General features: G+C 50.1%; 2 protein-coding genes across 3 annotated transcripts; one reads left to right on the top strand and one right to left on the bottom strand.

The window, feature by feature from the left end:
* Positions 1-861: 861 nt before the first annotated feature.
* Positions 862-10,988, bottom strand: LOC133047176 (retinoic acid early transcript 1E-like). Its single transcript, XM_061130232.1, has 6 exons — positions 10,905-10,988; positions 9,962-9,971; positions 7,390-7,653; positions 6,863-7,144; positions 6,047-6,196; positions 862-887 (listed from the first exon to the last, which is right to left on the bottom strand). Exons 1-6 carry the CDS (start codon positions 10,986-10,988, stop codon positions 862-864), a joined length of 816 nt encoding a protein of 271 aa, XP_060986215.1.
* Positions 10,989-12,424: 1,436 nt separating this feature from the next.
* On the top strand, positions 12,425-25,350 carry LOC133047101 (UL16-binding protein 1-like). Of its 2 annotated transcripts, none has more exons than XM_061130137.1 (5): positions 12,425-12,565; positions 19,139-19,402; positions 19,637-19,912; positions 20,527-20,659; positions 21,518-25,350. In XM_061130137.1, the coding sequence occupies exons 1-4, from the start codon at positions 12,493-12,495 to the stop codon at positions 20,640-20,642; spliced, it is 729 nt and encodes a 242-aa protein (XP_060986120.1). In that variant the 5' UTR covers positions 12,425-12,492; the 3' UTR covers positions 20,643-20,659; positions 21,518-25,350. The 2 variants fall into 2 exon arrangements, with proteins under 2 accessions (XP_060986120.1, XP_060986121.1); XM_061130138.1 differs by having other exon boundaries at positions 21,581-25,350.
* The last annotated feature ends 185 nt before the right edge of the window (positions 25,351-25,535 follow it).

Consider the following 25,535-nt stretch of genomic DNA (forward strand, 5'->3'; position numbering starts at 1 on the left):
GAGGAAAAGCAGTTCAGCCCCTGGGCCTGGAAGAGGCATCAGTAGGTGAAGGCTGGTGACCCCAGCTGGCACCTGTCCCCAGGCAGCTATTCTTGTGTGGCATTTCTGAGCTAAAAGAAAAAAACATTGATAGGAAATGACAGGGGTTGTCAGTTTCTCCCAGTCCTTGCTGTTCTTTGATTCCCTTACAACCTCCCTCCCCTTCCCCCATCCTCACTGGTGTCTCCATTTAACCCCTGATGTGCTGTAGACACATCCACGTGGATGGCTGAGGACTTCCCCAGGGAACATGCTGATGCCAGTACAGGAGCCCTAACATATTGGGGAAGGGGTCAGCCGTGTGAAGAGGAGAGTGCCAAGTGACCCAAGAGATAAAAAACACACAATCCTGTCTGATCCTGAGTTCTGCAGTTACCAACCTAGCTGAAAAAACAAAAACCATCTGGTGGGAAGTAAACGTTATGATACGATCAGTTGTAGGGTGGCCTCTTGTCAGGATAAAGTCCTTGTATGGAGCCTGGGAGGATGCCAGGAGCAGAAGACTCTGGAAGTAGAGAATTCCTGGAGTCAATGCTGTGGGTGGGGTGGAGCGTTTTCCAGGAAACTGGATCAGGCTCCTGAGCCCTGTTGCCCCTGAAATTGCTTCTGCTGCTGCTGGAAAGTGTTCAGGACACATGTGGCCGTGGGTGTCTAAGGGTGGGGCCGGTGTGTGGGGGGGGTCTCGCTGTGCAGCTTCCTCGCTTCCTGCCTGAGCTGCTGGACAGACCCGGGGGAGAGCTGGGAAAATCTGGGATGGGGGGTAAGAGGAAAGGCAGGAAGGTGAGGAGGAAGGTGAAGGGAGAAGAGAGGATGAGGCAGCGGTTAGGGGACAGTGAGGGGGACCCAGCCTGGAGAGGAGTAAGGCAGAGAGCTGGTGGTAGAGGGTTCGCACCCTGCCCCCACCTCTTCCTTCTGCTTCTCTCCACCTCCCATCTTTGCCCCACACTGCGCATCCCTTGGGGCCAACCCCGCTCCACACACAAAAACCACTTCCTTTGGTGTCCCCACTCCCACCTGTTGCACCCCCAGGAGTCCCTCCCCTTGAGCTTTGTAGGCAGGAGGGGATTGAAGGGAATGCAATTGCTCAGAGGCTCCAGGCTGATTGGAAACTTAAGGAGGGAATGCAGTTCAGCCCCTGGGCCTGGGGCAGGCGTGAGCAGGTGAAGGCTGGTGACCCCAGCTGACACCTGTCCCCAGGCAGCTACTCTTGTGTGGCATTTCCAAGCTAAAAGAAAAAAAGATTGAAAGGGAGTGACACGGGGGTGTCAGTTTCTTTACTGTCCCCGCCCATTTTGGCTCCCTTACAACTTCAGTTAAGGCCCAGGCCAGGAATAAGCCTGTTAATTTATTCCAAAGTCCAGGCCAAGGAAAGGCCAGCCAGAGGAAGTCGGTCGTTATGGCAACCACTCCAACAACAGCCATCACCCACCTTAGCCCCATACTCCCCATCCATGTTTCTTCTAACAGCCCCCGCAGTCACAGACACAAGCCCCCTCATACTCCACCCTGACTCTCCAGCTCCACACACTCATACACCCCTCATACACTCCAAGCTTCTCACTTATATCCTTCCACCCTTGTGCACACCAGCCCTCGAGAAATTGTCCGTGCAGGTCTCCGCACACCCTCTCCCCACTTTGCACACCCCACCCCCACCACACACTTTCTTTCACACACAAGTGCCTGCTTGCCTGCCCTCCACACTCTCCACTCTCTGCCAAGACACACCGGGCTCCCCTCCCACAGGGACCCTGGCTTCCTCACACTGTCTGTACACACTGCTTCACACAAAGTTCCACACAGAAGGCTCCCGTCTACGTCCACTGCCATCCAGAAACTTTCCCCTCACAGCCATTTCCCTTCACTGTCTTCCTCCTCTCTGGTCCCCACGGGGATCCGCTACTGGGACCTCTGCATATGCATACTGTCCACTCCCCTTCTGTCCCAAGCTCACCTGTCCACAGTCACACACACACACACACACACACACACACACACATCAAACACCCAACTCATTAGCGTTGTAGTTACTCCCCTCACACCCAACACACTCTCCCCAGTGGTCCCTCACTCTCCTCACTTACCTTCCTCATCACACGCAAGTGTCACCGCCACACACACTCCTCTCCTCTGCCCTTCTCCTCTCAGGCACAAGCTCCTTTCTATTGTTAGGTAGTTAGAATAGGGGAAAAGAGTCCAAAATGGCGGTGGCTAAAAGACCTGGAAGAGGAAGCCCTCAGGTAAAACAAACAACGCTCCTGGCTGGCCCAATTTACATAAGACAGGCCCAGGGAGAGAGAAACACTTAAAAAGAGGCGCCAAAGCTCCCCCGCCCCGCGCGATGGGGCGATCTTCTCTTCGCGTCTTTGGATCGATGTGCCCTCATGCCTCGAAGATGGATTTTCCTGCTATTATCTAACTAAATAGATCTGTAACACTGAGCTGTAGCACTGATTCATTTAAGGGCTATAACACGGTCTGTCCTCCGAGAGCTGTGACCCGCCGAGGGGCTTTAATGTCCATCACTCCAAATTTTTGTTGTGACGAGACAAAGAACCGAGGAGCTTACACTCGTGTGACACTATCACACATACACACACACACACACACACACACACACACACACACACACACTCATACTCTGATGAGTCCTCGCCCAAGACAGGGGGCCCTGCAGCAGTCTCAGAGCCCACACACAGCTCCAGGTAGTTCTGGGAAGAGGCTGGCTGCCAGGACTCTGCCCCCAGGCTGATCCAGGAATTTTAGGTCTCTACCAGTCAATCCTAAACTAAATCAACCCTGAATATTCATTGGAAGGACTGACACTGAAGCTGAAGCTCCAATATTTTGTCCACTTGATGCAAAGAACTGACTCATTGGAAAAGACCCTGATGCTGGGAAAGACTGAGGGTGGGGCAACAGAGGATGAGACGGCTGGATGGCATCACTGACTCAATGGGCATGAGTTTGAGCAAACTCCAGAAGAAAGCAGAGGACAGGGAAGGCTGGTGTGCTGTAGTCCATGGGGTCACAAAGAGTTGGACATGACTTAGTGACTCAACAACAACCTGAATCCTACCCGAAACAGTGCCTTCTCTTTTTTAATGCTCCAGCCCCATACCTAAAGGAACTCACCAAATACACTCCTACTAGCGTGGAGTCCTGAGATTGCCTGAACAGTCATATTCATGTATTAATCAACCTAAAATTAATTTTTGTATATTGTGTCAAATAGAAATTCCTTTCTATTTACATCATTAACCAGTTATCCCTTTCCTATGTCCTGATCAGTACACCCTTCACTGGTATTTCTTGCCACACCTACTAGATGTCAAGTGTCTAGACATCCCTGGGTCTATTTCTTTGCTCTTTTCTAAAACTGGTCTCCTGTCTGCATTATGACTCACCAACTACCTTTGGTGTTGGAAATACAGCTCAAGCCGATGCAGACTGGGTTGGAAGTGAAGTCCTTTCATAAAAAATTACCATACCCGCCAGCTTAAAACAATCAAAATTTATTCTTTGGCAGCTGTAGAAAATAGAAGTCTGAAATAATTTGTGTCCTTGACATACAGGAGTTTTAATAAAAACTTGTGATTCTCATCAGAAAAGAAAAATGTACACCATCTTCATAATTGAATTAACTGATTTTATTCTGGAAGGAGAAAACTTCCAGTTTGTCTAGATACAGTGAAAACTGCGATATTAATTTATTGTTGAAATGTGACACCCCTACAGTTTAGTGCCCAAATCTCAATAAATGGTCAGTCAGTCAGTTCAGTCACTCAGTCATGTCCAACTCTGTGACCCCATGGACCGCAGCACTCCAGGCCTCCCTGTCCATCACCAACTCCCATGGTTTACTCAAACTCATGTCCATTGAGTTAGTGATGCCATCCAACCATCTCATCCTCTGTCATCCCCTTCTCCTCCTGCCCTTAATCTTTCCCAGCATCATGGTCTTTTCCAATGAGTCAGCTCTTTGCATCAGGTGGCCAAAGTATTGGAGTTTCAGCCTCAGTATCAGTCCTTCCAGTGAACATTCAGGACTGATATCCTTTAGGGTGGACTGGTTGGACCTCCTTGCAGTCCAAGGGACTCTCAAGAGTCTTCTCCAACATCACAGTTCAAAAGCATCAATTCTGCAGTGCTCAGCTTTCTTCACAGTCCAACTCTCACATCCATACATGACCACTGGAAAAACCATAGCCTTGACTAGACGGACCTTCGTTGGCAAAGTAATGTCTCTGCTTTTTAATATGCTGTCTAGGTTGGTCATAACTTTTCTTCCAAAGAGTAAGTGTCTTTTTATTTTATGGCTGCAGTCATCATCTGCAGTGATTTTGGAGCCCCCCAAAATAAAGTCTGCTACTGTTTCCACTGTTTCTCCATCTATTTGCCATGAAATGATGGGACCACATGCCATGATCTTAGTTTTCTGAATGTTGAGCTTTAAGCCACCATTTTCACCCTCCTCTTTCACTTTCATCAAGAGGCTCTTCAGTTCTTCTTCACTTTCTTCCATAAGGGTGGTGTCATCTGCATATCTGAGGTTATTGATATTTCTCCCAGCAATCTTGGGTGAGCCATGGCTGCTTGGCACTGGAGCAGCTGTGAATAGGTACTCCACATCCAAGGTCAGGAGCATTGGCTGTGCTTTGCTGGACCGGCCGTGTGGAGATACCCCATGTCCAAGGTCAGAGAAACCCCAGTAAGATGGTAGGCACTGAAGCAGCTGTGAGAAGATAGACCTGTCCATCACCAACTCCCGGACCATCTCATCCTCTGTCCTTATTAAGGAATGTAGAAAAAAAGTTTGTCCTTTCCTCCTCCTTGAGAATTCCAGACCCCTTTCTCCTCCTCGGGGTCCCTGGAATTCTTTTAAACCTGCCTAGGAATTGACTCAGCTTGCAGACGGACATCTCATCCCCATGTCTTCATGTAACATACCATGTAACATACCAGGTAACATGTATGTTACATACCAGGTCTGTTCAATTTTCTTGTAAGGATACCAATCAGATTGGATTAGGGGTAGACCCTAATGGCCTCATTTTAACCTTATTATTTCTATAAAGGCCTTGTCATTAAATATGGTCATATTCTGAGGTCCTGGGGGTTTAGGGTTTTAACACATGAATTCAGGGGAATACAATTCTGGCCATAAAAGCATGAAGTAACTGTGCATAAAAGTGAGAACACATAAAGTATATCTCATTAAACCACATATATTTATTCCTAACTCATATTCCTCTTAATGGAATTTAAAAGTGCCAACAAACACTCCAATTCCATCTAAAATGGAAGGAACTGATAGAAAAGCATCAGGTAAAGCTGATACCCTTAACTGATTAGGAGCAAATATCTTATTTAGCAAATTGTTCAAAATGACTAAGTCAATACATGGGAAGGGCCCATCAACAGCCATGGAAAGTCAGGAGTTCTCTAGCTTCTTGGTAAACACAACTCCAAGTAGAGGAGAATATACTAGACTGGCAGCCAGACTGTCAGTAAGGATCAGATTCTTCATCCAAGGGCTCATCTAACATTTCCACTTTCTCATGGTCAGTGGAAGAAACATCAGATGATGGAACGAAGAGCTGTTAGAACATTAGGTAAACTGTTGAACTGAATCATGGTATTGTCAGAAAAGAAACATTTTTTTTTTTTTCATCAAAGAACTGGGGAAACCCTGGGTATGATCTCAACAAGACAACACTCCACCCCAGCCTTTTGAAGTTTAGACCCCGCCTCTCCCCTCCCTGCCACAGAATTAGATACTTGGTTTCCCTCTGCTCACTGCACTATCTTAGTGCCTACACAGCCTCTTCTACCCCCAAAACAGAGTAATTTCAGACCTACCAGGAAGTGTGGGGGCCCAAGACTAAGAAAGAGCATCCTCTTAGGTACCAGTAGAGAGGGGTTTGAGTGAGACCCGTGGCTCACTTCTTTGAAGTCCTGCCTGGAAGAAACCTGCCCAGGAACCAGAGGCCAGCCTGATTCTCACTTTCCGTGGTCCCTGATTTCTTCATACATTTCTTGACGATGATGACAATTAGACAGATGAAGATGATGAAGATGAAGATCAATGGGAGGATGCATTTATTTAACGGGATAGATGCAGGCTGGTGGTTATTCGGGGCCTTTGTGAGTGGTTCTAAAACAAACAAAAAGGCACAAACCTTGTCACATCTAAGAGTCCACCTTCCTCAGCATCTACTGTCCCCAGACAGCACCTGTCCACCTACATAGATGCTGGCTCGTTACGTGAAGCCATTGGGGCAAAAAGATGAATGCAGTTGGGCTCTGTCCTCATAACAGAGCTCCTATTTCTACTGAGGGAGAGAGCAAATGTTTATTTGACAATCTTGCAGGTGGACATGTTTACTGTGGGGAGTCCTTTCTAGGGAGGACATAGCTGGGGAGGTGCTTAATTCAGTCTGGGGAGGGGTGAGGGCTTCTCTAAGTGACATTTGAGCTGGTTAAAGGATCAGGACAACAGGAAGGAGAGAAGGTCTGGAAACACAATATGTATATAAATCTGGGGACCATTTAGCAGGGCTGCGGAACTGGGTCATTCGTTAATGAGGAAGGGGGCTCCTGTGCTAAGGGAGGTGGGCTTGCAAAGGAGGATGTTGGGAAATCCTATGCAATGCCCATCACTGACTCTCCAGACAAGAAGTCCACCAAAAGATCAGTCACTCCATCCAGCTATCAGATTTTCAATTGCACAAACGTATGTGTTCATATCCACACATGAAGGCACTAGACCTTTGAAGAGAGCTACCACCTCCCCCACCTCCCCCACACCCCACTCCGTTACCTGTGGGCCCTGGCAGCAGCATGTTCTCCCAGTGTTCCAGGAATTCCCTAAGCCAATAACTGCAGTCTCCCACTGAGATCTTCCTGAAATAATCTGACAGTTCCTGGTTGTTCTCCCACTCCTCCTTGACGCCTGTGGCTCCAGGATCGATGACTGTCCAGGTTATGCTCATGGTGTCAAGGAGGAGGGCTGTCCATCCATTGATGCTGAAGAGCAAGGATGCACCAGAGCATTGCTCGGCTTCACGCTGACAACACAGCCTGCTCTGCAGGGAGGGAGGACCTGCCCCCCACACAGTGAATCTTTCTGGACTGTCCACAGTCCATCCTCCCCAGTCACTCAAGTGTGTCTGCACATCTAGGGGTCCGTGATCTTCTGACCATGACCTCCCCCTCTTACCCATCAGGTCCACCGGGTCTCTAAGGCTGGGTCATGTTCAGTCTTTTCACAGGAAGGACCTCCCTGCATGCATTCCGCCCCTACCCCTCTCTTGCTGTCTCCAGCTCCCCACCCCCTCCCATACTTACCCCTCATCTCCTTTTTGTCCAGTTTGATGACAGGCAGGACCATCCTGAGCTCTCTTCCGGCTTCTCCCAGCGTCTGGCTCAGTTCAGTCCACGCTTTGGTGTCGTTTACCTCCTCCCCCAGGAAACCCAAAGGTCTGACATTGTTGCTGTCACTGTCACACTGGAGGAAAGGCTTTGTGTCCACGGAGCCCTGGACTTGACACCAGGGCTGGCCAGGTCTGGACTGAGATTTGACAGTGAGGTTGAGGCACAGAGAGTGGGCATCTGTGGGAGAAAACCACAGGTGTGTCTGGGAGATTCCCCTCTAGGGCCTGGTTGCAGAGGGAGGGGTCTCTATCCCAGACCCCCTCCTCTGCTGCATCCTCAATCCTGCCTCATCTTCAACTGTCTGAGTTTTAATCTCTTGGATGCCACTGTGGATCCTTTGGGTTCAATACTGTTAGCAGGAAGATTTAGTTGACATATTTTTACCATCATGTACCAATTTCTGAGGCAGCAAAAATAGACAATGTCTGCCTTCTAGTGACTTAAAAATACATCTGCACAAACAGGACTTTCAACAGGAGTAGAAAAAAAGACCACAGAACACAGGCTACATTCAGGAGGGGCCCTAATCATCAGGAAGGTTTTTATTGCAGAAGGAGGTGGGGTTGGCAGGAGAGGGCAAGCTGCTCCAGGAGCACAGGCCCAGGCACCCTGTCTTGGGCTGGAGTCCCTGCACACTGGGTGTCACCTCCTGGGCAGCCCGTCCAGCTAAACCACACCTGACCATCCTCAGAGCTGGAAGACAGGCCCCCACCAGGGTGGAGCCCCTTCCTTTCCCCTCCTCCCCTGCTCCACTCCCCCTGTCAGAGCCCCAGATCCCAGGACACTCACTGCCCAGAGTCTTCCTGGGTTCTATCAGCTGCAGAATCACCAAAAGATGGCCTGCGGTGTGAGCTAGAGACATTCCTTCCAGCAGTTTTAGAAGAGTAAGGGGCAAATCGTAGCCTGGAGTGTGTCTGCGCCTCTGCCTCTGCCCACCGCCCAAAGTCTTCAGTCAGAGACTGAGGAAGCCCTGTTGAAAAACAATGCAAAGAACAATTATACCGAGGAAGTATCTTGCAAGTATTCAAATGCAATTCCTCATTAAAAAGAGGAAGAACAACCACAAAAAAAAAAAAAAAAAAAAAAAAAAAAAAAAAAAAACCAGCAGTGACATTAAAAAGCAAAATTCACTTTAAATACCCCACCCTCAAAGAGTCCTTAACTTTTGTGAACAAAATGCTCAGCGTTGTGTTGGCTTCTCCCCTCCTTCCAACAAAGGCTCCGCCCACCCCACCCCTGCCTCCCAGCTGCCTCTTTTGCTTCTTTTTCCATCTTCCTCTCAGTCATCCTGCATTTTTTTTCCTACTTCCTTCTCCATCCTAACCTGGCGGACTTTGTCTTCAGTGATCAAGATTCACTCTCACCCAATGCACCTGAGTGTTAATCCGACTGGCCGAGGCGACCATACGTGGTCTACAGTGGAAGGCGTGTGTAGAAGAGATGAGTTGCTGTCAAGATTCCACTAACAGTAACAAAAATAGCTTCTTGGCATGGTGCCAACTCGATGGCTAGGCTGCAGGTTACTTTAAGAGTGTTTTTTATTCTCTACTTCCACAATAAATGTAGCAGAATCATCAGTTCTATTTAATCCCAATAGGTGGAAAAAGGGTAAAATGTCCTGAGTTCCCTCTTTGATTAGAAAAAGAAAGCTGAAGAATTTATGTTTTTTGCAATAGCAAGGTACTGACTTAAGTATTAGTATTAGGAAATAAAATGACTAAAAGAGACACTCATATAATACTTTCTTCCATTGAAAATACTCTGAAGTTGTTTCTCTGAACATAGAAAGAACCCCAGAGTCCTGTAATAGAAGATGGTATTTTTCTTGCATTATCACCATTAGCAACAATGACATTGCCATACAAAGGAGAGTCTGATTTTTCACAAACTAGAAGAAGACAGAAAGTGTCCTATGTGTGGAGGTTTCTTGTTAGGGTAGTTGAACATTTCATTGCAGGGATTCCATCACTTAGCACCAAGAGAAAAAGGTAAAATAGGTTGGAAAAAAAAAAGAGACTGAGGAGTGTGCTCACCAGACGTAACAGGACACATGAGACAACGAAGCTACTGTGTCACCATCACAGGAAGGCAGGCTCAGAACTCCTGGCTCTGACTTCTTGGCTCTAAAGTGAACAGAAGGAGGACAATGGTGGCCAAGCAAAGACTGAGTCAAAGCCAGCAGAGCCCCTGTCAGGGGCTTCCTGGGAACACAGTCTCCTGCAGAAAAGAAAGAGATGTTGGTCCAGGAGACCGAGGAAATCCTGTCCCTTTCCTGGGGCTGCCCCTCCCCAGCCCCTCCAGCCCTGCCCTCACTGAGGGGCTCCTATGTCCCCCACCCCCACCCCAGGCCCAGCAGCTTCTTGTCCCCTCCTCCTACCTTCCTGCATCACAGAGTCACCCCAGGCCCTGACACCCCCTGCTCAGGCTCAGGACTGGAGCCAGTGAGGAATCAATCTGCTCCCTTCACTCAGGTCCGGAACCTCACCGAGGGGGGCCTAAAGGACCAGAGAGCAGGTCCCCGGAGGAGGGGCCTAGCTTCCTGACAGCCCTGGGGGGCTGCAGGCAAACCTCCTTCCTTCGCTCCCCTCCAGCCTCTGAGCCAGCAGCACACACAGCTCTCAGGACCAGGGTCCCTGCCCCCCATCTCTTCCTGGCCCCGCCCAGCTGGGCGCCTCCACCCCAGCTCAGGCCCACCATCCCCAGGACCTCTGCTCAAGGCAGGGCCGCTCAGTGATGGAGGCTCTGGGTCCCAGGAGGCTGGTGACGGGCAGGCCACAGGCTGAGTCAGAACTGCTGCTGCTCCAGGAGCACAGGCCTGGCCTCGCCCCTTCCCACAGTCTCTCCTGTGGGGCTCCTGCCTTGCCTACTTGGCCCAAGCCACTTCCTGTGAGAACAGGCCTTCGGAGTTGGGTCTGCAAAGGCCTTCCCAGCCCTTCCTCCTGGGATGAGAGCCCGGCCCCTCTCATCTTGGCCCCTGGGTGGGTCCCCTCCCCGCTGACACGTCATGAGGAGCCCCCATGCTGCTCTCAGCCCCGGGAGTCCTGCCCTCGCCCTGAGCGCCTGCTGATCTCACACCACCCACCCTGGGCCCTGCCAGCCCGCGGTCTGTGCTCAGTCAGGGGACGTGGCTCAACCCTTTCAGCATCAATAGGCCCTCAGCCTAGTGAGGGCCCCGCCCTTTTCACAATGTCACCTGACACTGGGGACCTCTCAGACCTCAGGGATGAGCTTGTTTGAGTTCTGCTCTCAGGTGACATGGGGTCTTATCCACTGGCTCATTTCCAGGATGAAGAGGTTCAGTCAGGGGCAGGGGTCGGCTGGGATTCACCTTCCCCATCCTCACACCAGGCCCTGTGCCCCTGCCTTACCTCTGAATTCTGCCCTTAGTACCTGGTCCTGGAAAGGACTCAGCCCAGGAAGACAGTTACGATGAAACTGGTGAGGACCACGGGGAGGATGCAGGCTTTGGATTTGATGGCTGTGGCCCTGGGCTGGAATCTAGGGGCGTCCATGGTCCATGATGCTGCAAGGAGAGTAAGAATGAAGCCTTGTGCAGACCCCAAACTCGGCAGATGCCTCCTCGCCCCTGACTCAGGTACCCCTACTGTGCAGACAGTTTACACCCATCACATAGAGGCCTCTGTGATAGATCCTCACGCGAGAAGGGGGGAAGGCAGGAGCCCAGTCCTCACGGGGCTCTGACAGCTAATGGGGGGGAAAGACTTTAAAAACAAAACAAATAAAAAAGGGAGCTTGCATTTCTCCCCTCCAAAAATGTAAGTCTTTCCCCTGGTTCTCAGGAACCATCTGATCCATCTGTGGTCTCCCAGAGTGGGGTGGGGGGAATAGCATTTTTAACACCGAAGCAGTAAAACAAGGAGATCTCTGGTTCTGTCTTTACATGGAAATGAATTTGTAACTGAGCTGGATTTAATTGGGTTAAGGGAAAGTGAGCACTATATAAATAAACTCTTAGAATTATCAATAAAGCTCACCAGAACACACTTCTGACACCAGGAAGGACCCTGAGTCTGACTAATTGGCCAGATATGACCCAGAAACTAACTCCATCACCAAAGAACCTGAAACTATAAGCCATGTGTCAGAGCAGTTCTCCTGGGTTCCCTGACCCTGATGCTCTCCGCCCTGTAGCCCCTTCCCCAAAAAGCCTCTTCCTTGTCAGCATGTGTGTCTCCTGGAACAATTCATTTCCCAGTGTTAGACAAAAGCCCACTCTCAGACCCTGCAAGGAGTCCCTCTTTCTGTAACAGATGGCGACTCTGGTGGGATTTCCTCACTGCGACTGATGCCCTGACCATTCAGGTACTTAGGGACAAGTTTGTCGGCTGACTGACCTGACCCAGTGGCCGGAACAAGGATTTTCTTTTGTCCCTTGTCTCCTCCCAACTCAGATGACTGGCCTGGGTGCCCCGATCTGATAAGGAACAGGGTGAGGAGCTAGAGCCTTCAGTTCAGTCGCTCAGTCGTGTCCGACTCTGCGACCCCATGGACTGCAAGCCCATCACCAACTCCTGGAGTTTACTCAAACTCATGTCCATCGAGTTGGTGATGCCTACCAACCATCTCATCCTCTGTCGTCCCCTTCTCCTACCGCCTTCAATCTTTCTCAGCATCAGGGTCTTTTCCAGTGAGTCAGTTCTTCGCATCAGGTGACCAAAGTATTGGAGTTTCAGCTTCGGCAACAAGAACTCGGCGGTCTCCTATCTCCAGCGCAAGTCGGGCACCGCGTAGGCAAGTGGGCAGGCGAGTACACAGGGAAACCTGGCGAGAAAGCGAGCCAGCTGGCAACAGAGCCCCGCCCAGGCCCCGGCGCGCGCCTTCCTAGTGGTTACTTGAGAAGCCTGGGGCGGGGCCTGTCGGCGATGGGCGGGCCAGGCACTCCGCGCAGAAGCGGAGGTCCAGACCGCAGCTGCGGGCTAGCGGGAGAGGATCGCCGGTTCTGACTTGGCAGCCTCGCACTCCTGCACCATTGGGATCCAGGAGGCAAAGGGAGAGATGGGTGGCTCCAAGAGCAGTCTTGCCTTCCTCGTTTTGCTTCTGATTGTCTTGTTGAGCGGGACGTCCAGCGGTGAGTTCGGGGATGACCCTGCGCGGGGGGTGGCGGGGGACGCGAGGAGGCTGGATGGGTTATGACCCGGAAAGGGGAGGGGGGTGGTGTCCGTGGGGGTGCGCGAAACTTCTTGCAGGGTGTCGCCGCCGCCCCCTCCTCTTTCCCGTCCCTCGGCCCCTTTGCTCCTCGGAGGCTCTTCCCGGCTTCTTGCCGGCTCTCCGGGCCAGAGCAGGCTGCCTTGGGTGAAGTAGTAATGCCGGGAGTTTGGGAGGTGATGCTGGGAGAAGAGGGGGCCGTGCCGCGGCAGAAATAGGGTTGAAACCCCCAAGGGTCCAGACCGCCCCTGGGAAGTGGGAGCGCTGGAGCCGGGCGGTAAGGGACCAGTCGGCCATTCCGCGGAGGAGGGACCCGATCCGCCCCGAAAAGCACACCCTCCCGCCCCGACCTGTGCAAGAGACCCTTCTGGTCCCTATATCTCCCGGCCCTTGAAGGACCAGCACTCTTTCCCGGCCGTAAGTTATAAACGCAGAGTGGACCCGGGTGCCCAGGAGGCTTCGGCGGCGCGCTCCCAGCTTAAACGTGCTTGGGTTGATCTTGTCAGAGCCGCAGCTGCTGGCTCCACCCGCTGCTCCCAGGCTCCGCGGCGCGGCTCCTTCGGTTTTCCCTGGGCTCCACCCCCGGCACTCGGGCTCCACCCCCGGCCACCGGCCTCCGCGGCACGGCTCCACCCCCGGCCCCCGGGCTCCACCCACTGCCCCCGGGGCGCCGCGTCACGGCTCCAGCCCCGGCCCCTGGCCTCCGGGGCAGGTGTCCACCCTCGGCCTCCGGGCTCCACCCCCGGCCTCTGGGCTCCACGCGCGACCCCGGGGGCCTGTGCGAGCCTCTTCTTGAGCGGGAACCAGTTGCCCCGGCTCATTGGTCTAGACAGAACTCTCTTAGAGAAGTGACCTTCTTGGGCACTACGTCTATCCTTTAACCCAACGAAACAGATGTCCTGCCTTTCACTTGGCCTGCAGAGTCCAAGTCGAATATAAGCCGGTTTCCAAGTAGACAGTTTCGTGGACCTGCCCCAAGTCAGCATTTCTGCTTGGTGGGGGTGGGGGTGCGAGGGACACGGGGTGGGGGGTTTCCATGCACTATATAGGCTCTAGCTTTCCTTGTCTGCAAAGTAGATGATGAGATTATGATACTGAATGCAGCTCAACTTGACAGTAAATTCTTCAGAAACTTCCCTTCTTCAAAAATTTGAAAGGAAGGAAAATGTGCTACCGAAATCTTGAAGTAAAAACTTTGGTCTTGGACAAAGCCACTAGCAGAACTATCTGTGATCCTGTTCATGCAGCTCAGCTACTTCTACCGGCGTGTTTTCTATCAGCGCAGGGGTTTGCCGTGCAGTTATATTTCTTGTAGTGATAATATTAGCTGTTTTGCACCTTCATAGTGTGACAAGAATTGAACTGGAAGACAGCATCAGTGCACAGTAGTTCCCAAGGGCCTCTTCCCAGATGACTCAGGATCTGAGAGGCGCCACACCCAACAATGGTACTTCCGGCCCGTTATCCTACCTTGTGGGTGGGTGGAGGAGTGTCTTGAGAAGTGCCACTCTTTTAGAGGCCACAGCTAAGGTGGGTGGCCATTCCCTTCTCCAGGTGATCTTTCTGACCCAGGAATCGAATTCAGGTCTCCTGAATTGCAGGCAGATTCTTTACTGTCTTAGCCACTAGGGGAGTCTGCAGCACAAATTCTTAGAGGCCAGAAATCCGCAAGCAATTTCTCAACAGGACCTGGTCCACAGGGTCAGATTGCCTGTGGAATGAGTTACCTGGTCAGAAGAGAAATCCTCCATAAAGACCTGGCTGCTAGGAGCTCTGCCACTGATGACAACCTCAAGTTAAGAGTCCAGATAGCCCCTCTCCAGAGTCTTGTTCCCCATGGTCTCTCACTGTCTTGAGGACAAGGGAAGCGTGGGATCGATGGATGGCTCGTGAACGTCTGGTTAAGAATGAGTTCTCCGGACTTCCCTGGTGATCCAGTCGCTAAGACTCCCCACTCCCAATGAAGGGACCCAGTTCGATCATTGGTTGGCGAACTGGATCCCACATGCCACAACTAAGAACTCAGCATGTTGCAACTAAGAGCCTTCATGCTGTAAAAAGATCCAAAGTGCAACAACTAAGAGCCAATACAGCAAAAAAAAAAAAGATATTAAAAAATATTTTTTTTTAGTTCTCCAGTGCTAGTGATGTGTGGGCCTTCAGAGTGATAGTGTAGGAGCTCATGGCGCTGGGTCAAATACCCCACATGGATGTCGATTCTTTAGAAATATGAAAGAAGGTTATCAAATAGCCCAGCCTATCAACTGTCATGATGAACCATTTGCTGTGATGGCTTGTGCTGGGCCTTAGATTTGGAGGAGAAGCCCAGGTCCAGCAGCTGGCCCGGTGTCTCACAGAGGTCCATGCAGCCCTGGGGGCCTGTGTCTGACTCTCCTCTCTCAGTCCCCCAGCGTCAGGAGGAAGGTGCCCGCTGAGGCCCACTTGGAACCAGCCAGTCACATACATCACCCAGCACCACAGAAGCACACTGTCTTCCAGAACACTGTGCCTTAGGAATGCCATAGCATCTAAACTTTCTAAGACAGACTTAGTGATGTGGAATATTTTCTAGATATCACTTTCATTAGGTTGAACTGAAAATGTTTGTATAAATTTTTTTGACTGAGAAATTTTTTTAACAATGTTATAAAATAAATAGTTTTTAGGATTGTTTCAACACAAATACTTGGACTAGCTTAGTACCACGTGTTTTTTAGTTTTTACTTCCTCAAAGTAATGTAGTTGATTCACCCTTGAATGTGCCCTGCTTAGTTGCTCAGTCGTGTCCGACTCTTTGCGACCCCATGGACTATGCAGTCTGTGGAATTCTCCAGGGTTGAATACTGGAGTGGATAGCCTTACCCTTCTCCAGGGGATCTTCCCAACCCAGGGATCGAAGCCAGGTCTCCCACATTGCAGGTGGATTCTTTACCATCTAAGGCACCAGGGAAGCTCAAGAATACTGGAGTGGGTAGCCTCTCCCTTCTCCAGGGGATCTTTCTGACCCAGGGATTGAACTGGGGTCTCCTGCATTGCAGGTGGAGTCATTACCTGCTGAGCCACCAGGGAAGCCCTTAAGTTTCTTTCTTTTCTTTCTTCTTCCTCTTCTTCTTCTTCTTCTTTTTTTTTTTTTTTAATATTTATCACTAGTCCTGGGAATTATTTGTCTATAAGATGAAATACTTTGTCTTAGGAAAAGAAAAATGAAAAAAATGGTGTTGCCTTGTACAGGAAAAAGCAGTCTTGGAGGAAGAAAAGTTAAAAGCTAGAAGGAAAAAAAAGAGAGAAATACAATAGAAACAAAAACTACTCTTTCATGAAAAATTGCCTTTTTAAATTTTTTTTTAATAAAGAGGAGTTCTGCCTTCTTAATTTGCAGAAAGTAGGAGCGGAATTCACTGAAACATCTTAAATTTGGCAGATCCTAGCATTTCTGAGAGCCAGAAGTGGGCTTGGGGCAGGTCAATAGTAAACAGTTGTAATTTTATTTATTTCTACTTTCTGGAAAAGGAGATAACACAATTCCAGAAGGCGCAATCATGTTTTAAGGTTAAGAATCCCTTTTACTGCACCTAGAACAGTGCTTTGCACAGAGTGTGTGCCTGAGTTGTGTTGTGTAAAAGAAAAAAAAGTAAACAGATTTTGTGCTTATCTTCAAGGTTGGCTTAAGTATAAAATGGATTTTTAAGAACACTTGAAAAAATTAAAGGATTCAATTTATTAAAAAAAAAAATTCCATATGCATCCCCAGGAAGGCGCTCATTGCCTAGCCACTGATCAGCGCCTCCCTGGAGTCAAAGCTCTCCCTAGACAGCTCACGCTGTTACTAATTGAAGCTGTTTATGACCCAGATCCTAACACTGGTGAAGTTAACAAGTGGTGGAAAATAAAAGTTGATTTGTTCAGGAGCCCTGGGAAAATAGTGACCTAACGTCCTCAGACCGTCTCCAAGCTTCCCGGTTAGAGAAGAGGGCGGAGGGGCTGCTGCGGGTGCGTCAGCATCCTGTGCAGTCAGGTTGTTGGCACAAGGCGGACGTCTGAGCCTCACCAGGCTTATGGTTTCAGCCAGTCTGGGGGTCTGTGTGCTTGCAGCCAGCAGTTTTTATGTGCTGGGGGTCTGCTTCCTGTAGAAACAACTTGAGACTTGTGTCAGATCTTTGTTATCTTTCAGGGAAGTGGTAATTTCATGGCACTGCTATGTGGCTGGTCACAGTCTAAATTGTTACCAGTTTCCCAGCCTGAGGAGTATTCCTTTCTCCATCTTCACATGTACTAATCCTTAACTCTTAAACCACTGTTTTGAGACTCACAGGAGGCCTGGCTGACTAAAACTTCTCTACAGACAAGAGGCAGGCAGAGGCCATGGGGGGACGGGCCCCCTAGAGCCCTTTTGGTTACAGGACCATTTATTACCCATTTTTCCATGGTCCCAAGAAGCCCAGGGCCTCCAACAGCTTCCTATCTCTTGAAGAGAATCTAAACATGGTCTCTATCAACTGGCATCCTATCCCTTTGTCTGATAACTCACCCAGAAAAACCCCCCGACCTGGCCCCCAGGACCTAACGTAGGAGGGACGGGAACAGGGTTTCCCAGAGTGTGACACAGGGCTTGAGGGTGAGGCTGGCATCCCCACTTCTACCCTTTGGTCCCACACTCATATTGTCTAGGAATTGGGACAGTGGCAGCCTATAATGGTTATTGATTAAGGCAAGAGTTGATAGATTTTTACAGAAGAAAGTAAATCTCCTTGTCTCTTTAGGCCATTTGGTATCTGTCTCTGAGTGCAAAAGGAGCTTCCACATTTGTGGAGCACCAGGAGCCAAATATAATGTGTAAATCAACTGAGAACCAGACTTGTCCACTGTCCTGGCTTCTGACCCCAGTAATGAGTGACCCATCCCCTAGAGAATCATCCAAGAGCTGCCTCAGTTGTCTGTTTATGAACCAGAATCTTACCCTGTCCTGCCCTGTAGCTTCTGGTGGTGGGAATGTGATAGGAGGTGGGTCTGGCTGTTGTGAGCTAATGTGCCTCTTCTGCTGTAGACTGGCTTCCTTGGTTCAAGGAGCGGTCGGGGACACTGCGTGAAGCCCCAGGTGTGAGCAGGGATAGTGGCCCTGTATCAACTCTGGTGTCAGGCCTAGGTCACCTGCTGGTACATCTTATTTGTTCCCTGTGGCCCTGGTTATGGCAAGCCACATAATCACTTCTGTCCTATGACAGCTGGTCTATCTGAAGTAATGGTTAGGGGTTGATGAACCCAGATCATGATGGGCACCTCTGACATTCCATGACGAGAGGCCTCATCTCTGACAGGCCCTAGGACCATACCAGGAGCCAGTTGGTAAAGAATCCGCCTACAATGCAGGAGATCCCAGTTCAATTCCTGGGTCGGGAAGATCCACTGGAGAAGGGATAGGCTACCCACTCCACTATTCTTGGGCTTCCCTTGAGGCTCAGCTGGTAAAGATCCGCCTGCAACGTGGGAGACCTGGGTTCGATCCCTGGGTTGGGAAGATCCCCCGGAGAAGGGAAAGGCTAACCAGTCCAGTATTCTGGCCTGAAGAATTCCATGGACTGTATAGCCCATGGGGTCACAAGAGTCAGACACGACTGAGCGACTTTAACTAATCGCTTTGACCATTGTACCAACTTTGCTCCTCACATACAACACTCCACCTGGAATCTGATCTTCCCACATTTTCTATCCCTGTTCCTGCCAGAAGCCCACAGGGATACCACTCCTACCACCATCCCTGACCTTCCACAAAAGTCAGCCTTGAGCTGTGGATATGCTTCTCATCCATGCTTTCCTCTCGGGCTCCATAGAGTCCATCAGGCTTTCCCATGGAGCTGGTGGACTGCACACACTCCTGCCCTTTCACACCGTGTCCCCCCTGCAGAGTCACTTCTCTGAGCCTTGGATCCCCTCCTCTACCACCTGCCTCGGAAGTTCTGGAATTTCTCCTTCATGCCCTGTGGGCCAAGCCTTTCTCCAGGCTTCCAAGACCCATCCTAGTGGGAGATCAGCAGCGTCTCCCCAGCCTTGTTAAGTCCTGTGACCCCTAATTGTGAACTCTCCCTTCTCCAGCTTTGGGTTCTGTGCTCACCCGCCACCTCCTTGCCCCTCTCCCTGTGATCCTGCTTCCTCAGGAGCATCCCCACAGACTCCCCATCTCTCACAGGACACGGGGTTAGACTCTGACAGTCCTCTGTCATCTAGACTTTTCCTGCGTAGCAGCCTGGCACGTCTCTGCAAAGGTTATGATGCTGGGACCTGACCCGGTGGACGAGGGACCACACCCCGGATGAGTGATCCTTGCCAGGCGGGCCTCCTCCTTCTCCACGAGGAGGGGGCACTGGTGTGTGGGGTGCGTGTCGGGGGGTTCATTGCTCTGTCAGCCCAGCCCTGCACTGTACTCGGCTCTCATAACTGGGGGAAGGGCCTGTGGGTCTTTTTTTCCCAACTTCACCCTCGCTGTGTTTTGCCTTCACAGACGCTCATTCTCTTTCCTATAATTTCACCATCAATCCTCGGCCCAGACCTGGTCAGCCATGGTATGAGGTTCAAGGCGAAGTGGATCAAAAGGTCTTTCTCTCCTATGACTGTGGTACAGCTGAGATCAAGTACTTGAGTCCCTTGGGAGAGGAAGTGAAAAGTATGAACGCCTGGGAAACACAGGCTGGCACGCTGAGGGACATTGGAGACTTGCTCAAGGAGCACGTGTCTGACGTTACCCCGGAGAGATACACAGACAAGGGTGAGTGAAGAAGTCCAAATGCAGGAGGACCAGACGGGGGGCTCAGCTGCATCCACTGTTTTCGGGTAAAAAAAAAAAACTGGATATTGTCCTTCGCTAGTAGTCCAGTGGAAAGAGCAGCTGTTGCAGGAGAGACCAGGGCCAGAATAGCTGGGCCCGGGGAGGTGGACCCAGGTGGGCAAAGAATCTGTCAAGCCCAGAGGCTGAGCACTTTCTTTTCCTTGGTGGGGTCAGGCCCTCTGACCCTGCAGGCCAGGATGACGTGCTGGAGTAAACACAACGGACACATCAATGGATCCTGGCAGTTTGGCTTCAATGGAAAACTGTCCCTCCTCTTTGATTCAGAGAATGGACATTGGAAAGTGGTTCATCCTGGAGGGAGATGGATGAAAGAGAAGTGGGAGAAAGATAGAACTGTTACTGACTTCTTCAAGAAGCTCTCCATGGGAGACTGTCGGCGCTGGTATCAGGCTTTCTTGGAGCGCTGGGAGAGAATGTTGAAGACCACGGGTAGGTGAGAAGATTAGGAGAAAGTGGTAGTTCTCTCATGGTGACATGGACCCACCCCTCTGTGTGTGTGTGTGTGTGTGTGTGTGTGTGTGTGTGAAAATGACCCGTCAGAGGTGAGTTGCTCCCGAAAGAACAGTGACCCGGGGATGCTCCGTCATCCTCTTTCCTCTTTTACCTGCTGACGTCTCTCCTCACAGCACAGGCCTTTGGACGATTGAACATGGATTCTCACTGATCCTAAACATGAGAGCATCTCCATGATTCCAATCTCCTTCTTACTCTTCCCTCTTTCCAGAATCTTCTTTTAAATGTCACCAATCCTCCTTCTGGAAATCTGTCAACCTCACCTCTGCTGTCAGCTCCTGAGGACTCCATCCTCATGTCACCGTCTCTGACGTCACAGCAGGACTCAGTGACTCTGTTGGAAACCTCACTCCCCCATCAGCTGTCAGAGTCCCATGGGGACGGGGCTCCTCTCCCCCATCTCGCCTGAGGACCTGTAACAGGGCCTCCACGTGTGGGTGGAGGGGTAGGGGTACCTGGGTCAGGGGGGTGAGGCGGCATCTGCCGAGTTTTGAGTCTGGACAAGGGCTTGACCCTTACTCTCCTTGCAGCATCACCGACCACGGGTCCCCCTACAGTCCAGTCCTCGGCCCCAGCCATCAGTCCCGTCACCTGGATCCTCCTCGTGGTCCTCACCAGTTTCATCATAACTGTCTTCCGGGGCTGAGTCCTTTCCAGGAACAGGTACTGAGGGCAGAATTCAGAGGGAAGTCGGGGGCACAGGGCCTGGTGTGAGGACGGGGAAGGTGAATCCCAGCTGACCCCTGCTCTCAGTGAACCTCCTCATCCTGGAAATGAGCAGGTGAATAAGACCCCATATCACCTGAGAGCAATAATTGTGGGCCCAGCTCCAAAGGCCTGTTCTCACCGGAAGTGGCTTGGGTCCAGCAGGCAAGGCAGGAGCCCCACAGGAGAGACTGTGGGAAGGGGCGAGGCCAGGCCTGTGCTCCTGGGGCAGCAGCAGTTCTGACTCAGCCTGTGGCCTGCCCGTCACCAGCCTCCTGGGGACCCAGAGCCTCCATCACTGAGCGGCCCTGCCTTGAGCAGAGGTCCTGGGGATGGTGGGCCTGAGCTGGGGTGGAGGCGCCCAGCTGGGCGGGACCAGGAAGAGATGGGGGCAGGGACCCTGGTCCTGAGAGCTGTGTGTGCTGCTGGCTCAGAGGCTGGAGGGGAGCGAAGGAAGGAGGTTTGCCTGCAGCCCCCCAAGGCTGTCAGGAAGAAAGGCCCCTCCTCCGGGGACCTGCTCCCTGGCCCTTTAGGCCCCCCTCGGGGAGGATCTGGACCTGAGTGAAGGGAGCAGATTGATTGCTCACTGGCTCCAGTCCTGAGCCTGAGCAGGGGGTGTCAGGGCCTGGGGTGACTCTGTGATGCAGGAAGGAAGGAGGAGGGGACAAGAAGCTGTTGGGCCTGGGGTGGGGGTGGAGGTGAGGACATAGGAGCCCCTCAGTGAGGGCGGGGCTGGAGAGGGCTGGGGAGGGGCAGCCCCAGAAAAGTGACAGGATTCCTCCACCTCCAGGACCAAGGCCTCTTTCTTTTCTGCAGGAGATGGTGCTCCCAGGAAGCCCGACAGGTGCTATGTCTGCCTTTCTTCTGCTCTTCACTTAGATCCAGGAGATCAGACCCCATGGATCCTGAGTCTGTTTTCCGGTTATGATAACACAGTAGACGCATCATCTCATGAGCTTTATCACATTTGATGAAATCCTACTCAGCATCTCTGAAAAAAAACAACACAGAATCAATTTATTTCACTTTCTTCTGGTGCTAAGCGATGGAATTTCTGCACTGAAATGTCCAGGTACTTGAAGAAATCTCCACAAACAGGACATTTTTCATCGTATTCTAGTTTGTGGTTAATTAGACTCAGCCTCATGACCTTGTTCTTGCAAATGGTATTGCAAGAAAAATACCATCTGGTATTATAGGACTCAGGGATTCTTTCTGTGTCTAGAGAAATCACCTCATCCTATTTTCAATAGAGCGAAGTTTTGGTTATGACTGTTCACTTAATAATTTATTATGCTGAAAGTGCAAGTGTTAGTCACTCAGTTGTGTCTGACTCTTTGTGACCCCGTCGACTGTAGCCCGCCAGGCTCCTCTGTCCATGGGATGCTCCAGGCAAGAACACTGAAGTGGGTTGCTGTTTCCTTCTCCAGGGACCTCTCCAACTCAGGGATTGAACCCGCATCTCCTGTGTCTCCTGTATTGACAGGCAGATTCTTTACCATCTGAGCCACTGGGGAAGCCCATTTATTATGCTGCTGCTATTTAAATCAAAATCTCAGTACTCCAGAAAACTTGCAGTATTTAAGTTTCTCTCTTACTAGAGAAGTCATGATGTGTCACCATTTCTCCACCTTATGGGATTAAATGTACCTGGTGCTTCTGAGAAAACATGGTCTGAGTGGATGCGTGTGCCCTGTGTTCATGGCAGCGCTGTTCCCAGCGGCCAGGCCTGGAAGCCACCTCATGTCCACTGACAGATGAATGGAGAGAGAAAATGTGGACATATATCCAGTGCAATGTTACTCAGTGTCAAAAAGAGTGAAATAATGCCATATGTAGCAACATGGATGGACCTGGAGATTGTCATATTGAGCAACATACGTCAGACAGAGAAGCAGAAACACCTTTTGCCATCACTTATATGTGGAATCCAAAAAGTCGTGATACAAGTGCTCTTACTTACAAAACAGAAAGGGACTCACAGATTTAGAGAATGAATTTATGGTTGCCAGGGGGAAAGGATGGGGGGATAGTTAGGGAGTCTGGGATCAACATGTAGACACTGATTTATTTAAAATGGATAACCAGCAAGGACCTCCTGTGTACCGCATAGAACTCTGCTCAATGTTATGTGGCAGCCTGCGTGGGGATGGGAGGGGAGTCGGGGAAGAATAGATGCATGTACGGAAGTGAAAGTGAAAGAAGCTTAGTTGCACAGTCATGTCTGACTCTTTGGGATCCCATGGACTGTAAGCTGCCAGCTCCTCTGTTCATGGATTCTCCAGGCAAGGCAGTACTGGAGTGGGTTGTCACTTTCTTCTCCAGGGGACCTTCCCTACCTAGGGATCAAACCCAGGTCTCTTGCATTGCAGGCAAATTCTTTACCAACTGACCCAGCAGGGAGGATAGAGACATGTATGTGTATGTTAAATCCCTAGCCTAGCTTCTTTGTGCTGCTCATTCAGGACGCCTACATTCCTCTCTGGGTGTATATTTCCACTTTGCTTCCATTTTAAATAAACAAACTATTTCTCTATATGACTCCAGTAATAACATTGGTACCTATTTTTACAGTTTTTGCCTGCTTGAAACATTCTTGCTTTCGAAGACGGTAAGAGCCAAGGGAACTGCATCTCGCCCCTGGTGTTCAGTGTCTAGAATTCCTCATTTTACACCAAGCTACCCAGATTCAATTCCTGGGCAGGAAACTAAGGTCCCTCTTTAGCACAGCTCACTGCTGTCTCTCTGAGATCAATATTAGGGAAATATACACCTTATATTATTACACCTTATATTAAAGTGTAAATATGCACCTTAAATATATGGGTAGAGGGGCTTCACAAGTTTGTCATGGGGGATTTTGCCTCCACCAAGTGTTTTTTAAAAAAAGAAAGTCCTCTCAAAGTTAACCTGGTTCCTTCCCTCTCTAGGCCCTTTAATGGCTATTGTTGTTCTTTTCTTTCTAGTCCTTGTTTATTTAACCTTTTGATTGACTTTGTGTCTGTAGGAGCTACCAGTTTGAAATAACACTCATGGTGGCTCAAGGAATATAGCCCGTTCCAGTGGAGGGTGGCCCAGGTCCATGTAGGTCCTTGTGAGGGACTTCTGCACCTTGAGGGGAGGCTCAGTTCAGAAGTATTTTCCAGCAATATCATCAGTTTTAAGAATAAGGTCACAATGCAGGGAAAAGTCTAATTTTCCAAAAATACTTCTGCTATTTCAGGACTCAGGTATATTTTCTATCTCCAGAGAAACAACTTCACTGTATTTTCAGTGGAACAAAATTTTATGTTGACTGGTTCCCTTCATAATTTATTACCCTATGGGTGCTGAGTCATGTTCGACTCTTTCTGATCCCGTGGACTGCAGCCCTCCAGGCTCCTCTGTCCATGGAATTTTCCAGGCAAGAAAGAATACTGGAAAGGTTCTTATTTCCTTCTCCAGGGGATCTTCCTGACCCAGGGGTCAAACCCATGTCTCTTGTATCTCCTGCCTTGGCAGGCTGATTCTTTACCACTAGTGCCACCTGGGAAGACTTTACAGTTCAGTTCAGTTCAGTCGCTCAGTCGTGTCTGACTCTTTGTGACCCCATGAATCGCAGCACGCCAGGCCTCCCGGTCCATCACCAACTCCCGGAGTTTACTCAAACTCATGCCCATCGAGTAGATGATGCCATCCAGCCATCTCATCCTCTGTCATCCCCTTCTCCTCCTGCCCCCAATCCCTCCCAGCATCAGGGTCTTTTCCAATAAGTCAACTCTTTGCATGAGGTGGCCCAAGTATTGGAGTTTCAGCTTCAGCATCAGTCCTTCCAATGAACACCCAGGACTGATCTCCTTTAGGATGGACTGGTTGGAGCTCCTTGCGGTCCGAAGGACTCTCAAGAGTCTTCTCCATCACCATAGTTCAAAAGCATCAATTTTTAAGCATTCAGCTTTCTTCACAGTCCAACTCTCACATCCATACATGACCACTGGAAAAACCATAGCCTTGACCAGACGGACCTTTGTTGGCAAAGTAATGTCTCTGCTTTTTAATATGCTATCTAGGTTGGTCATAACTTTCTTTCCAAGGAGTAAGCATCTTTAATTTCATGGCTGCAGTCACCATCCGCAGTGATTTTGGAGCCCAAAAAAATAAAGTCTGACACTGTTTCCACTGTCTCCCCATCTATTTCCCATGAAGTGATGGGACCAGACGCCATAATCTTAGTTTTCTGAATGTTAAGCTTTAAGCCAACTTTTTCACTCTCCTCTTTCACTTTCATCAAGAGGCTTTTTAGTTCCTCTGTACTCTCTGCCATACGGGTGGTGTCATCTGCATATCTGAGGTTATTGATATTTCTCCCAGCAATCTTGATTCCAGCTTGTGCTTCTTCCAGTCCAGCGTTTCTCATGATGTACTCTGCACAGAAGTTAAATAAGCAGGGTGACAATATATAGCCTTGACGTACTCCTCTTCCTATTGGGAACCAGTCTGTTGTTCCATGTCCAGTTCTAACTGTTGCTTCCTGACCTGCATACAGGTTTCTCAAGAGGCAGGTCAGGTGGTCTGGTATTCCCATCTCTTTCACAATTTTCCACAGTTTATTGTGATCCACACAGTTGAGGGCTTTGGTGTAGTCTGTAAAGCAGAAATAGATGTTTTTCTGGAACTCTCTTGCTTTTTTGATGATCCAGCAGATGTTGGCAATTTGATCTCTGGTTCCTCTGCCTTTTCTAAAACCAGCTTGAACATCTGGAAGTTCTCGGTTCACATATTGCTGAAGCCTGGCTTGGAGAATTTTGAGCATTACTTTACCAGCGTGTGAGATGAGTGCAATTGTTTGAGCATT

The sequence above is a fragment of the Dama dama genome, chromosome 26 (genome assembly GCF_033118175.1).
Source record: "Dama dama isolate Ldn47 chromosome 26, ASM3311817v1, whole genome shotgun sequence".
Taxonomy (NCBI): Eukaryota; Metazoa; Chordata; class Mammalia; order Artiodactyla; family Cervidae; genus Dama; species Dama dama.